Source organism: Cherax quadricarinatus, chromosome 30 (genome assembly GCF_038502225.1).
Source record: "Cherax quadricarinatus isolate ZL_2023a chromosome 30, ASM3850222v1, whole genome shotgun sequence".
NCBI lineage: Eukaryota > Metazoa > Arthropoda > Malacostraca > Decapoda > Parastacidae > Cherax > Cherax quadricarinatus.
In genome coordinates, this window is record NC_091321.1 from 12,890,687 (window position 1) to 12,906,024 (window position 15,338).

The 15,338-nt window shown below is 40.1% G+C and overlaps 1 protein-coding gene across 6 annotated transcripts in view; it reads right to left on the bottom strand.

The window, feature by feature from the left end:
• The window catches only part of Sap47 (Synapse-associated protein 47kD), a 319,381-nt gene extending 304,280 nt beyond the window's left edge, over positions 1-15,101 (bottom strand). For all 6 annotated transcript variants that reach the window (XR_008407616.2, XM_053781886.2, XM_053781884.2 and 3 more), the window contains exon 1: positions 14,710-15,101. Coding sequence is in view for 5 of the 6 variants with exons in the window: in XM_053781886.2 (XP_053637861.1) it covers positions 14,710-14,942 (233 nt within the window). In the remaining variant the exon portion in view is untranslated. The remainder of the gene's footprint in view (positions 1-14,709) is intronic.
• Between the last annotated feature and the right edge of the window lie 237 nt (positions 15,102-15,338).

Here is a 15,338-nt window from a genome sequence, read left to right on the forward strand (position 1 = left end):
CTTCTTTGCCTCCACAGATAACATTTTTTGTCTCCACATATACCTCAATGCACTACTCACCTCTTTTGCTTCATCAATTCTATGATTAACCTCATCCTTCATAAATCCATCCGCTGACAAGTCAACTCCCAAGTGTATCTGAAAACATTCACTTCTTCCATACTCCTCCCCAATTTGATATCCAATTTTTCTTTATCTAAATCATTTGATATCCTCATCACCTTACTCTTTTCCATGTTCACTTTCAACTTTCTACCTTTACACACACTCCCAAATTCGTCCACTAACCTTCGCAATTTTTCTTTAGAATCTCCCATAAGCACAGGATCATCAGCAAAAAGTAATTGTGTCAATTCCCATTTTGTATTTGATTCCCCATAATTTAACCCCATCCCTCTCCCGAACATCCTAACATTTACTTCTTTTACAACCCTATCTATAAATATATTAAACAACCATGGTGACACTACACATCCCTGTCTAAGACCTACTTTTACCGGGAAGTAGTCTCCCTCTCTTCTACACACCTTAACCTGAGCCTCACTATCCTCATAAAAACTCTTTACAGCATTTAGTAACTTACCACCTATTCCATATACCTGCAACATCTGCCACATTGCTCCCCTATCCACTCTATCATATGTTTATTTAAATTTATTAATATACATAATTGTACACTATATTTGTTGTGTGTATGTAATTAATCTCTATAAAATGTATTTTTTTGTGAATATTTTTGGGTTTCTTGAACGGATTAATTGTATTTCCATTATTTCTTATGGGAAATATTGATTCGCTTTTCAAACTTTTCGAATTTAGAACTAGCTCCTGGAACGAATTAAGTTCAAAATTTGAGGTTCCACTGTACACACTACTAAACTGTACATATAAGAAATGAATGTACTGTATGCATGCATGCAAAAAAAAAAATAATAATATATATATATATTATTTATAATATATTATTTATTTATTTTCAACAAACCAGCCATATCCCACTGAGGCAGGGTGACCTAAAAAGAAAAATGAAAGTCTTTCTTTTTAAAGTTAGTAATTTACATTGAAGAGATCACTAGCCTCTTGCTCCTGTCATTTTAGTAGCTTATTACAACATGCATGGCTTATGGAGGAAGAAGTCTTTTCCACTTACCCATTGAGATAAAGAGGAAATAAAGAAGATCAAGAACTATTAAGAATATAGAAGAAAACTCAGATGGGTGTGTAAATATACTATATACATGAACATGTATGTGTAGTATGATCTAAGGGTAAGTAGAAGTAGCAAGATGTACCTGTTATCCCATATGTTTATGCGACAGAAAAAAAAAGACAGCAATCCTACCAGGGTGGTTGCTGTCTACCAACCTAATAGAGAGAGAGAGAGAGAAGAGAGAGAGAGAGAAGAGAGAGAAGAGAGAGAGAGAAGAAGAAGAAGAGAGAGAGAAGAAGAAGAAGAGAGAGAGAGAAGAAGAAGAAGAGAGAGAGAAGAAGAAGAAGAGAGAGAGAAGAAGAAGAAGAAGAAGAGAGAGAGAGAGAGAGAGAGAGAGAGAGAGAGAGAGAGAGAGAGAGAAAGAGAAAGAGAAAGAGAAAGAGACAGAGAAAGAGACAGAGAAAGAGACAGAGAAAGAGAAAGAGAAAGAGACAGAGAAAGAGAAAGAGAGAAAGAGAAAGAGAAAGAGAAAGAGAGAAAGAGAAAGAGAAAGAGAAAGAGAAAGAGAAAGAGAGAGAAAGAGAGAGAAAGAGAGAGAAAGAGAGAGAGAAAGAGAGAAAAAGAGAGAGAGAGAGAGAGAGAGAGAGAGAGAGAGAGAGAGAGAGAGAGAGAGAGAGAGAGAGAGGTTTCATTACTAATGTTGGAGAAGCTCACACATAGCTTTGTAGAACACTCAGCGTCCCGACATGATAGCTGTTGTTGAAACATTTTTGGATGACAGGACTCCAGAAAATTTTGCAAGAATTACTGGCTACACCTCATGGATGAGAAGAGACAGGCAAGGGCAAGGAGGGTGGTGTTGCTGTGTGCTTCTCTAAAAGTGTTCATGCCCAGCACATAGATGTTGCCACCCCTACACATCTTGAAATGATGTTCTTCAAGCTCTGTATAAACACTAGTACCTCTGTACTAGCATGTGCAATGTACAGACCTCAGTGGCAACATGCAGACCCTATCAACTTCCTAATGGAAAATATTGACTCCCTTCTGCTACAACACAACTGTCAACATATTATAATTGTTGGAGACCTCAACCAGCACCTTATACAGAGGACTTTGATGACCTTCTTGCAGTGTTTGACATGAGAAACTTTGTTGATTTCCCTACTCATATCTCTGGCTCCTCCCTTGAGCCCAGTAGTAGGTGATCTGGCAGAAGGCATAGTCACTTGTCAACCCCTCGGACGCGTTGGATCGTCTGACCACAAGGCTGTTTTTACTTTTACCACTTAAGATCCCAACAGACGAGAGGTGAGAGTCCTACGCACAACCTGGCTATGGGAAAGGAGGTAATTGGCCAGCCCCTTTGCTCTGAGCTCACCACCACCGACTAGGAATGCTCTTCTCCAGGGGATGTTGACAACCAGTGAAAGCCTTCACTGGACACATCCTTAATCTGCAACAAGAACACATTCCTCACCGGCAATATGTGACAAAGCCTACAGATCAGCCTTGGTTTGGCTTTAGTTGTAGAGAGGCTGCTACTGCTAAGTACAAAGCATGGCGAAGGTATAGAGACATCCTACCACCTATAACAGGAACTTGCACATGCAAGCCTGTAGGCATATGGGTGATGTTCAAAAAGTGGGCCATTGCTAAATGGGAGTTGGACACTAAAAGAAAGTTAGCATCAGGTAGGGTAGGCTCCAAAACCTGGTGGTCCCTGGTCAAGGACAGACAAGGTTATCTGCCTGATGAACTTATTGCACCTCTAAATCGACAGGATGGGACCACCTCTACTAGTAGTCAAGAGAAAGCGGACCTCTTTGCTGAACACTTTGCTACCAAAATGCAAGTTCCTGATCCAGCAAGGGACCCTCCTTGGCTAGCTGCAAGAACTGTATCAAAACTGTCAGGGGTGACAATAAGGCAGGAGGAGGTGCATTTCCTTCTTAAATCACTTGACCAAGAAAGGCTGTACCCAGACAAGTTGAGCCCTAAGATTGTTGAGAAGATGTGCAGACCAGCTAGCAGCACCTCTAACTCAGCATCTTTCAGCACTGCCTAGTACAGTGCAAATGGCCCTCTCCATGGAAAGAGGCAAATGTAGTCCCTGTTCACAAAAAGAAGAGCAGAGCAGAAATCAGCAACTACAGACCAGTGTCACTCCTGTCAATCACTGGTAAGATCCTTGAGACAATTATCTCAAGACAAATGACAGATTTTTTGACTACCACTCACTACTTTGTGATCGTCAATATGGCTTCAGGAAAGGTTACTCTGCTGCTGATCTGTTGTTAAACCTCTCCACTAAGTGGCACCAGTCACTGGATGAATCCAAAGTCAGCTGTGTGGTAGCACTGGACATTGCTGGCGCTTTCACCGGGTGTGGCACCAGGGCCTCCCTTTGCAAAACTTCAAGCACTGGGAATTGCAGGCTCTACGCTATGTCTCCTCAGTGATTACCTTCATGGTAGATCTCTAAGTGTAGTCCTCAATGGAACGGAATCAGCAAGACATCCCATTGGGGCAAAAGCGTTCCCACAAGGAAGTGTGCTGGGTCCACTGTTATGGAATGTCTACTTCAACGACCTTCTTCATCTCATCCCAGAATCACATGCATATGCAGACGACTGTACACTGACATTCACTTATCCAAGAGAAGAAATGCCAGCTGCTCTAAGCTACATCAATCACCAGCTGAGAGCTATATCAGCTTGGGGAAATAGATGGCAAGTAACATTTGCACCTGAGAAAACGCAAATGATGATCGCTCTAGGCACCATGATGGTAATGCTGGTGCAGTAGTAAGGATGAATGGGAGGATGTTGGCACCTGGAGAAGAAGTTGATATCCTTGGGGTGAAATTTGACTCCAAACTAACCATGAAGAACCATGTTGTAAATCTTGCAAACAAGGCAGCCAGGAAGCTTACAGCACTTCGCCGTATCTCGATCTGCTTGACAGTAGGGGTTGCAAGATACTGTACGAGGCACAAGTACGCTCCACACCTTGAGTATGCTCCACTTTCTGGTTTGCCTGTCCCCCCTCCCCTCTCATCTGCGACTGCTTGACAGAGTAGAGAACAGAGCAAGACGTCTCATCTCTCGCCTGGACCCATCCTGGATGGATCTGTCATTTCAGCAGAGCCTTCAACATAGGAGGGATGTGGGTGGCCTTACTGTTATGTACAAGGCCAATATTGTCAAAATACCACACTTGGATCCACTTCGAGGACAGCTTGCGAAACAAGCTTTATGCCACAAGGACGGGCAGAAAGCAGCAACTTCACTCTGGCTGTACCCTTCTCCAGAACATCACTCCATCTGAGATCATACATACCCAGGATGACTCGAGTATGGAACACATTGTTCAGCATAATGATGTCAACGAGATAACGTCAGTTGATCAAATGAAAATGCTGGCCCACAGATGGCTCCAACTTCATCCTGTTCCCTACTTGTATGTCTCATAACAATAAAAATGCTTTCAAATGAGCTGATGTAGGTAACAGCTCTTAGCTTGTCAATAAAGTTAGGAATCCTTAACCTGTAAATAGCTTGTCAATAAAGCTAGGGATCCTAACCTTGTCAAACCATGGGTTAAAAAAAAAAAAAAAAAAAAAAAAAAAAAAAAAAAAAAAAAAAGAGAGAGAGCATATTTTGAAGGGATTCAGGTAAACCAGTTATCGGACTTGAGTCCTGGATGTGGCAAATTCAGTGCCTGCACTCTGAGGAGGGGTTAGATATGTTAGTTTGGAGGGACATCTAAAGTCATATCTGTGTGCCTCTGGCAAGACAGTGATAATGTGAATGATGGGGAAAGTGTTTCTTTTTTTTGGGTCACTCTGCCTTGGTGGGATGCAACCAGTGTGTGAGCATGGTAATATTTAGTGAAGGGATTCAGGAAAACTGGTTATTTTTATATAGCCAGACTTGAGTCCTGGAAATGGGAAGTACAATGCCTGCACCTTAAAGGAGGGGTTTGGGATATTGGCTGTTTGGAGGGATATGTTGTGTATCTTTATACGTATATGCTTCTAAACTGCTGTATTCTGAGCATCTCTGCAAAAACAGTGATTAAGTGTGAGTGAGGTGAAAGTGTTGAATGATGAAAGTATTTTCTTTTTGGGGATTTTCTTTCTTTTTTGGGTCACCCTGCCTTGGAGGGAGACAGCCGACTTGTTGAAAATATATATATATATATACATGTATATATATATTTTATCCACTTCTCCGAGGCTATGGGTCCCGCAATTTACATCAGAGGCGGACCCCATCATATTATATATATATATATATATATTTTTTTTTTTTTTTTTTTTTTTTTTTTTTTTTTTAACAAGTTTTTTTTTTTTTTTTTTTTTTTTTTTTTTTTTTTTTTTTTTTCAAGGTCGTCTCCCAACCCGAGGCAGGGTGACCCAAAAAGAAAGAAAATCCCCTAAAAAGAAAATACTTTCATCATCATTCAACACTTTCACCACACTCACACATTATCACTGCTTTTGCAGAGTTGCTCAGAATATAACAGTTTAGAAGCATATACGTATAGAGATACACAAACATATCCTCCAAACTGCCAATATCCCAAACCTCCTTTCTTTAAAGTGCAGGCATTGTACTTCCCATTTCCAGGACTCAAGTCCGACTATATGAAAATAACCGGTTTCCCTGAATCCCTTCACTAAATATTACCCTGCTCACACTCCAACAGATCGTCAGGTTCCAAGTATCATTCGTCTCCATTCACTCCTATCTAACACGCTCATGCACGCTTGCTGGAAGTCCAAGCCCCTCACCCACAAAACCTCCTTTAGCCCCTCTTTCCAACCCTTTCGAGGACGACCCCTACCCCTCTTTCCTTCCCCTATAGATTTATATGCTTTCCATGTCATTCTACTTTGATCCATTCTCTCTAAATGACCAAACCACCTCAACAACCCCTCTTCTGCCCTCTGACTAATGCTTTTATTAACTCCACACCTTCTCCTAATTTCCACACTCCGAATTTTCTGCATAATATTTACACCACACATTGCCCTTAGACAGGACATCTCCACTGCCTCCAACCGTCTCCTCGCTGCTGCATTTACCACCCAAGCTTCACATCCATATAAGAGTGTTGGTACTACTATACTTTCATACATTCCCTTCTTTGCCTCCATAGATAACGTTTTTTGACTCCACATATACCTCAACGCACCACTCACCTTTTTTCCCTCATCAATTCTATGATTAACCTCATCCTTCATAAATCCATCCGCCGACACGTCAACTCCCAAGTATCTGAAAACATTCACTTCTTCCATACTTCTCCTCCCCAATTTGATATCCAATTTTTCTTTATCTAAATCATTTGATACCCTCATCACCTTACTCTTTTCTATGTTCACTTTCAACTTTCTACCTTTACACACATTCTCAAACTCATCCACTAACCTTTGCAATTTTTCTTTAGAATCTCCCATAAGCACAGTATCATCAGCAAAAAGTAACTGTGTCAATTCCCATTTTAAATTTGATTCCCCATAATTTATATAATATATATATATATATATATATATATATATATATATATATATATATATATATATATATATATACATATATATATATATACATACATATATATATATATATATATATATATATATATATATATATATACAGTGGACCCCCGCATAACGATGGCATCGCATAGCGATTTTTCCGCATAACGATTACTTTTATCGCAAAATTTTTGCCCCGCATACCGATTAAAAACCCGCATACCGATTTTCGTCCGAGACGCGTCCAATGTGCCCTCACATGTGCCGGCCGTCCCATTGTTTACCAGCCAGCCTCCGCGGTAACATCCAAGCATACACTCGGAATATTTCGTATTATTACAGTGTTTTCGGTGGTGTTTCTGGAAAATAAGTGACCATGGGCCCCAAGAAAGCTTCTAGTGCCAACCCTGTGGTAAAAAGGGTGAGAATTAGTATGGAAATTAAGAAAGATTTTGAAGGGTTTGGGGCTAACCCTGAGAAGCCTATGCCAGTTGTGGAATCCATTGTGCCTACTTCAAAGATTAAGGAAATGTGTGCAGAGTGGTTTGAACTGCAAACCTTTATAGATGAAAATCACCCTGACACAGCTGTTGCAAGCCGTGCTTGTGACTATTTCAATGACAATGTTATGGCCCATTTTAGGAAAGTCTTGAAGAAACGGGAGGTACAGAGCTCTATGGACAGATTTGTTGTGCGACAGAGGTCCAGTGACTCTGAAGCTGGTCCTAGTGGCATTAAAAGAAGAAGGGAAGTAACCCCAGAAAAGGACTTGCTACCTCAAGTCCTAATGGAAGGGGATTCCCCTTCTAAACAGTAAGAAGATAATGCTCTCCCCTCCTCCCATCCCATCAATCATCACCAGATCTTCAATAAAAGTAAGTGTCATGTAATTGTGCATGCCTTTTTCAGTTTGTGTGTATTAAAATTAACATTTCATGTGGTAAAAAAAATTTTTTTTCATACTTTTGGGCGTCTTGCACGGATTAATTTTATTTCCATTATTTCTTATGGGGAAAATTAATTCGCATAACGATTATTTCGCATAACGATGAGCCCTCTTGCACGGATTAAAATCGTTAACCGGGGGTCCACTGTATATATATATATATATTTTTTTTTTTTTTTTTTTTCAACAAGTCGGCCGTCTCCCACCGAGGCAGAGAATTCATAATTTGGGAATTAGGAGAAGGTATAGGATTACCAAAACTATTATCCAGAGGGCTGAGGAGGGGTTGTTGAGGTGATACGGACATGCAGAGAGAATGGAACAAAACAGAACGACTTTGAAAGTGTATAATCTGTAGCGGAGGGAAGGCGGGGTAGGGGGTCGGCCTAGGAAGGGTTGGAGGGAGGGGGGTAAAGGAGGTTTTGTGTGTTAGGGGCTTGAACTTCCAGCAAGCATGCATGAGCATATTTGATAGTGGAGACAAATGGTTTTTAATACTTGACATGCTGATGGAGTGTGAGCAAAGTAACATTTATGAAGGGATTCAGGGAAACCAGCAGGCTGGACTTGAGTCCTAGAGATGGGAAGTACAGTGTCTGCACTCTGAAGAACGGGTGTTAATGTTGCCATTTTATACGTGTAACTGTAGTGTAACGCACCCCTCTGGCAAGAAAGTGATGGAGTGAATGATGACGAAAGTTTTTCTTTTTACAAGCCACCCTGCCTTGGTGGGAATTGGCCGATGTGTTAAAAAATACATATATATATATACAGGTACTATCCGACTTAGACCGAGTTCAGTTCTGACAAACCGGTCGTAAGTCGAAATGGACGCAAGTCGAACCTTACTACTGAATATCAACATCACATTTTTGTAATGACTTTATTCTATTGTTTTATTTTGGTATTTCATTTTTTACTTTACTTTTTATGCTGTTAGTACTGTATATTTTATACTGTACAGTTTAGGATAAACACTGTGTACAACACAAACAGTTGTTTATTTCCCAGAAATTTGGCATAGAAAACATCGTCATAAGTCAAATGGTCGTATGTCGAGCAGGTCTGTAGTGGAAGGAAGGCGGGGTAGGGGTCGGCCTAGGAAAGGTTGGAGGGAGGGGGTAAAGGAGGTTTTGTGTGCGAGAGGCTTGGACTTCCAGCAGGCATGCGTGAGCGTGTTTGATAGGAGTGAATGGAGACAAATGGTTTTTAATACTTGACGTGCTGTTGGAGTGTGAGCAAAGTAACATTTATGAAGGGATTCAGCGAAACCGGCAGGCCGGACTTGAGTCCTGGAGATGGGAAGTACAGTGCCTGCACCCTGAAGGATGGGTGTTAATGTTGCAGTTTAAAAACTGGAGTGTAAAGCACCCTTCTGGCAAGACAGTGATGGAGTGAATGATGGTGAAAGTTTTTCTTTTTCGGGCCACCCTGCCTTGGTGGGAATCAGCCAGTGTGTTAATAAAAAAAATAAAAAAAAATGCCTGCCTTCCAAAGGAGGGATATGATGTCACAGTTCAAACGTTCATTTGAATTGTGATGTCACCACACTTCTGGGGAAGATCACCCCACCATAGTGAAAGACAGCCAGTGTATTAAAAAAATACATACATACAGTACAGTCTACAACCCTTTATCTGAAATTCTGAAATTGGAAACATTCTGAAAATCCAAGGTTTTTCATGGAGTGTGGAGCATCAGTCATCTCAGTGCTGGGTCATGCCACCACATGGCAGCATTGACAATCATTCTGAACTTCTAAAAATTCTGAAATTTGAAACAATACTGGCCCCAAGGGTTTCGGATAAAGGGTTGTGGACCCGTAGACCTCAAATAACACATTCAAGAAATACATTTTCAGCATGATTAAAATTTTCCAATCCGATTTTGAGTAACAGGGGAAAATTATAATTTAGCACACTGTAAATTTAGGGAGGGATCTTTTCCCTCCACCAGGCAGTTTGCCTAGAGATGTGGCCACTGTTTTTACAGGAAAGCCTAGTCTCACTCTTGATGTAAGCAAACCTCCCAAGCTACCAGTTCATATATATACCCCATACTTTAATGGTTGTGAATTGCTGAATGAATTTTCAATAATTTCATCAACCCCTCTTGTCTCTAGATAGTAACCATGGCACCAAAGATACTGGAAATATCAAGAATAATAAGCATGAAAGTCTGGATGTTTTGAAAAAAAAAGTTATATTTCGGAAAGGCTTTAGGAGGTGGCGCACATGTGATGGAAATGGTGCGAGCCTTTAGTCTCAACAATTAAAAACAAATGAGGTACAATGAGTAACCTAGTTTGTGACCTCCTCAAAAGAAGGCGACATAAGTCATCACAGCCAGATAAGACAGAAAAATATACAGACTGTGGGTGGAATGAGTAGAAAACCAAGACAGATGTCCCACTTAAGTTCTTTATTATTAACAAGAAAGCCCTACCACATTATAAAACAATGTGTGATTGGAAGGAAAGCCTGGATAAGTGTGTTTGTTTAGCTCTGGCAGGTTCTGGAGGGTTAAGATAAAAGATTCTGTTCAGATTTTTAGCCACCCAGGATAACCCAAGGAAAACAATCTATCATCAAGGGACTGTCTCTCGTATTTCCATTGAGGTCCTCAATCTTGTCCTCCAGGATGCAACCCACACCAGTCAACTAACACCCAGGTACCTACTTGCTTGGCAGGTGAATGGGACAAAGGATGCAAGGAAACACTACCATGTTTCTACCCTTGCTGGGGGTCAAACCAGGGACACTTAGCATGTGAAGCAAAAGTGTTGCCTACCAGGCCACAGACCACCAAAACCTACCCCCCCAACACACATATATATACATATTTTTTTTATTTTTCCTTCAACATACTGGCTCTCTCCCACTAAGGCAGGGTGACCCAAAAAATAAACACTTTCACCATCATTCACACAATCATTGTCTTTGCAGAGGCATGCAGATATGACAACTCAAGTGTCACTCCAAACAGTAAATATCCCAAACCCCTCCTTTAAATTTTAGGCATTGTACTACCAACCTCCAGGACTCAAATGTGGCTAACCAGAAAAAAAAAAATTTGTATACATATACACTGGTACCCTGAGTTTTGCACAGCTCCCAACTCGAACAATTATGTAAGTGTATTATTTTAAGTGCTTTTGTAAGTGTATTTTTGGGGGTCTGAAACACTAATCTAATTTACATTATTCCTTATGGGAACAAATTCGTTCAGTAACGGCCCTCGAACAGCCTTCTGGAATGAATTATGGCCGAAACTTGGGGTACCACTGTATGTATGTGTATGTATGTGTATGTATGTGTATGTATATGTATGTATATATATATATATATATATATATATATATATATATATATATACAGTGGAACCTCAAATATAGAACTTTCTTTGGTCCGGAAGGCTGTTCAAGTGTCGCTACCGAACGAATTTATTCCCATCAGGAATAATGTAAATTAGATTAGTCCATTTCAGACCCTCAAAAATACACTTATAAAAGCACTTACAAAAATACACTTACATAATTGGTTGAGTTGGGAGCAGTTCGATTTTTGAGGTTCCACTGTGTATATATGTGTGTATGTGTGTGTGTGTGTGTGTGTGTGTGTATGTGTATGTATGTATGTGTATGTGTGTGTGTGTGTGTGTGTGTGTGTGTGTGTGTGTGTGTGTGTGTGTGTGTGTGTGTGTGTGTGTGTGTGTGTGTGTACACCTACCATCTGACTTACGACCGAGTTCGGTTCTGAGAAACCGGTCGTAAATCGAAATGGACGTAAGTCGAACCTTACTACTGAATATCAACATCACATTTTTGTAATGACTTTATTTTATTGTTTTATTTTGGTATTTCATGTTTTACTTTACTTTTTATGCTGTTAGTACTGTATTTTATACTGTAAGGTTTAGGATAAACACTGAGTACAACACAAATAGTTGTTTATTTCCCAGCTGGCATTGGCATAAAAAACACGGTCGTAAGTCGAGTGGTCGTAAGTCGAGCAGGTCGTAAGTCGGATGGTAGGTGTATATATGTATATTCATTCAGTTCGCTCACCACAATTCTGAGAAACATACTGTTTTCAGTAACAATTACTGGCCAGAGGTTTTGCTGAGCCATACAGACTGCTATCCTGATGACATTTTTCAAAATGCTGATGACAGCCTGATTCAAACACCACCTATGAACTTCCATCTTCTTGGCAATCAATTGTGCTCCATTCTAATATACTGTAATTGTGGGAATTTTGTCGGACTATGTAGGCATTGTTCAAGCTGTACAGTGAAATTTTCACAATCATTTGATAAACTAAAATAAAGCATAACTGATTGCCAAGAAGGGTGACATTCAAAAGAGAAGTCATCTTTACCATCTATGCTGTCCATGATGTAATAGTACATCAAAGTAATCAAAATCCATGATGTACCAGTATACAATTCTTACCTCCCTCAAATGTACTGTGAGCAGCAAATTTTGGCCTAGACATTAGAGAATGGGTCTGTGTGGTGGGTGTGTGTTATAAAAAAATAAATCTGCCCCATGCAGTGCATTATGGAAACGTCTAACTTTTGACCCTGCATTTAAATCAAAATAGTGAGTTTGGGGCTTTTTTTTTTTTGGGTGGCTTTTGCAATTTTACTGGTGATTTCTTGGTGCCAATAAACAGACCAGAAAACATGCTAGTAAAATGGAGATTTCAGTTGGCTTGAAATCAGAGGTGGCCTGAAATAGGCCTCAAAGTAGCATAAAGAGTCAATTTTGGGTGGCTCTCCTGGAAAGAGAAGGCAATTATCCCCCCCCAAGCCTGTTTTATGGGTTTTTACTAGATCTGCTTCAATTATTGGGACTGGCTAAACCATGACTTAAACATTCTTGGTTATGGTTTATTAGTTGAGAAAGTAGGAAAACCTTTCTTTTCTTTTTTTTTTTTTTGCTTGATGATAGATTCAAAATACGTATAGCAAAAGTGTTATATAGGAGAAGCCTGGAAACGTGATTACTGAACAGAAGAAAGGCCACTTCAGTGCTTAATTTGTACTTCCTAAATTCGAATTTGTTGAAAATAATGTAAAATTGACCAAATTACTGAATTCTGGGTGCTCAGTAAGGTAGGTCTGATGTTTGCAAGAGCAGGTTCCTAAAATCAATGGATAGCAAAGAAGGCATACTAGTAAAATAACCAGGAACCGAGTCAATTTGAGGATTGGAACTGGCCTAAAACAGGCCTCAAAATGGCTAAAACCATAAGGTGTTCCATAACTGCCAACTTCACTCCTGCAGAATTCCCTAATTATTGTGGAAAAAGATTCTCTGATTATTTTATAATATATTTTTTTAGATAATGGACACAAAATGGGTTTTCAATTTGAGGGGTGTGAACAGGAGAGTAGATATTTAGTAGTTAATCAGCCTTTGTCAGGAAACTTCTCTAATACATATTTAGGAACAGGTGTAACTTGATGCCCATTTCCCTCCTTGCCTCACTTGAGGCTCTTACACCCATCCTCCTCTTCCTGGCGTATCTGTTTGCACCTAGATAAAGTACCATTGTGAGCAAAATGTTGTCAATAAAGCTTGCATGTACTGTAACTGCATTTGTATATTTCTCATCTTGTCAGTAGAGTATATATACCATTACCTACCCAGTCATTAGTCCTATGGGGGAGATGTCAGGCAGTTGTCCTGTGGGGGGGGGGGGGTTATAGGTGACAGGCATTTTTCCTGTGAAGGGAAAGCAATAGTTGGCTGGAATTTTTCTGTGGGTGAAAGCAATGGGTCGCAGGCACCTGTCCTGTGGGAGGAGAGCAATAGGTGGCAGGCATTTATCCTGTAGAGAAGATGGGTGGCAGGCTTTTGTCCTGTGGGGATGGAGGATGGATGGTCTTGCAGGAGGGGAAAGATGGATAGCAGGCATTTGTCATACGGGGAGAAGATAAATGGCAGGCATTCATTATATGGGGAAAATGGGTGGCAGGCATTTGTTCTATGGTGATGAGAAGGGTGGAAGTCATCTGTTCAGTAGAGATGGGAAGACTGGGGGAAGAGGACATTTTTCATGTGGGGATAAGGGGATGGGTGGCAAACGTTTGTCATGTGGGGATGAGGAGATGGGTGGCAAGCATTGTCCTTTGGGGATGAGATGGGTGGCAGGCATTTGACCTGGGTAAATGGGTTGCAGGCATTTGGCCTGGGGAAATGGGTGGCAGGCATTTGACCTGTGGAAATGGGTGGCAGGCATTTAACCTGTGGAAATGGGTGGCAGGTATTTAACCTGTGGAAATGGGTGACAGGTATCTGACGTGGGGAAATGGGTGGCAGGTATTTGACCTATGGAAATGGGTGACAGGCATCTGACCTGGGGAAATGGGTGGCAGGCATTTGTCCAGTAGGGAAGTGAGTGACATGCATTTATCCAGTGAGGGGTGGATAAGAGAAATATATTTAAATTGGGTGTGATGAGTGGGAAGTAAGTATTTTTTGCAGCCTTGTAATTACACTAATCAAACAAACGATGTTATATCTGCAACAATTCTGAGGTCATTTTTCTTTTCTTGTTCACATTTGACAATCCTGTAACATACTACAAAAAAAGCACTTGCCAGAAATTCAAAAGATATAACATGATCTGAAACTATTGTTAGAAGTACCAAGTAAGTGCAACCTACTATAAGCTTTTATTTAATAAATGCAGGTTAACTTGCACATACTTTCGTTTTAATATATATATATATATATATATATATATATATATATATATATATATATATATATATATATATATATATATATATATATATATATATATATATATCTAGTAAAGTATTATCTATTTTTTCTTAAAATATTTATTATTTTTAATACTACATCTGCCATCACTTAATTTTCACAACAAAATACTGAAATATTAAGTCGAATAAGTTAATTTATCATTTCCTTACTAACCCAGGATCCCGTAATACACAATTTATAAAATAAATGTTGTTGCAAAACTTGAGGGGAAACAATAGAAAGTTAAATAAAGCAGGAACTTGAAATTTTTACTTATAGTAACTTACCCAGAGTGTTGGGAAGCAGCATCTTCGTTCTCGTCAGCAGAGCCCTTGACGCTCTGCTCCGAGGCGTTGGCTGAGGCTGGTGAGGGCTGCTCCTGAGGGGAAGACTGCTTCCCCTCACCCTCTAGCCCTTCTGATCCTTCCTCCCCTGGTTTAGCTCCGTCCTTCTTGAACCAGGACCCCAGGCTCGACCCCAAGCCTGACACCTGGTTGGACACGTTACTAAACATATTCATGTCGATGCTTCACCTTCTAGAGATGCAAGAAGACTGGCTGCAACCAACTGCCTCAGTAAAAGTAAGCGGCAGACAAAGCGTCAGTACATCACTATTCCATCACACCAACTGAGACGACGATCTTGACAAGATTCTGCTGACGACAACTATATAAGGGGTAAAAAATCAATAAACTTTGTCTGATAGAAAAACAACCGACAGTCATTTGTGGACTGAGAATCTATATATTTTCCATTGATCCTTTATATTGTTTTATTAAACCTCAAGTATCCAGTCTTTAAGGATTCACGAAAGTCTAAACAGAGATTAACAGTTCAATTCTTGACTCTATACTCCAGGAGCCTGGAAGAGCGGGCAATTTAAACGACTTGGCTGCAAAATCTAGATAAAGGTTGC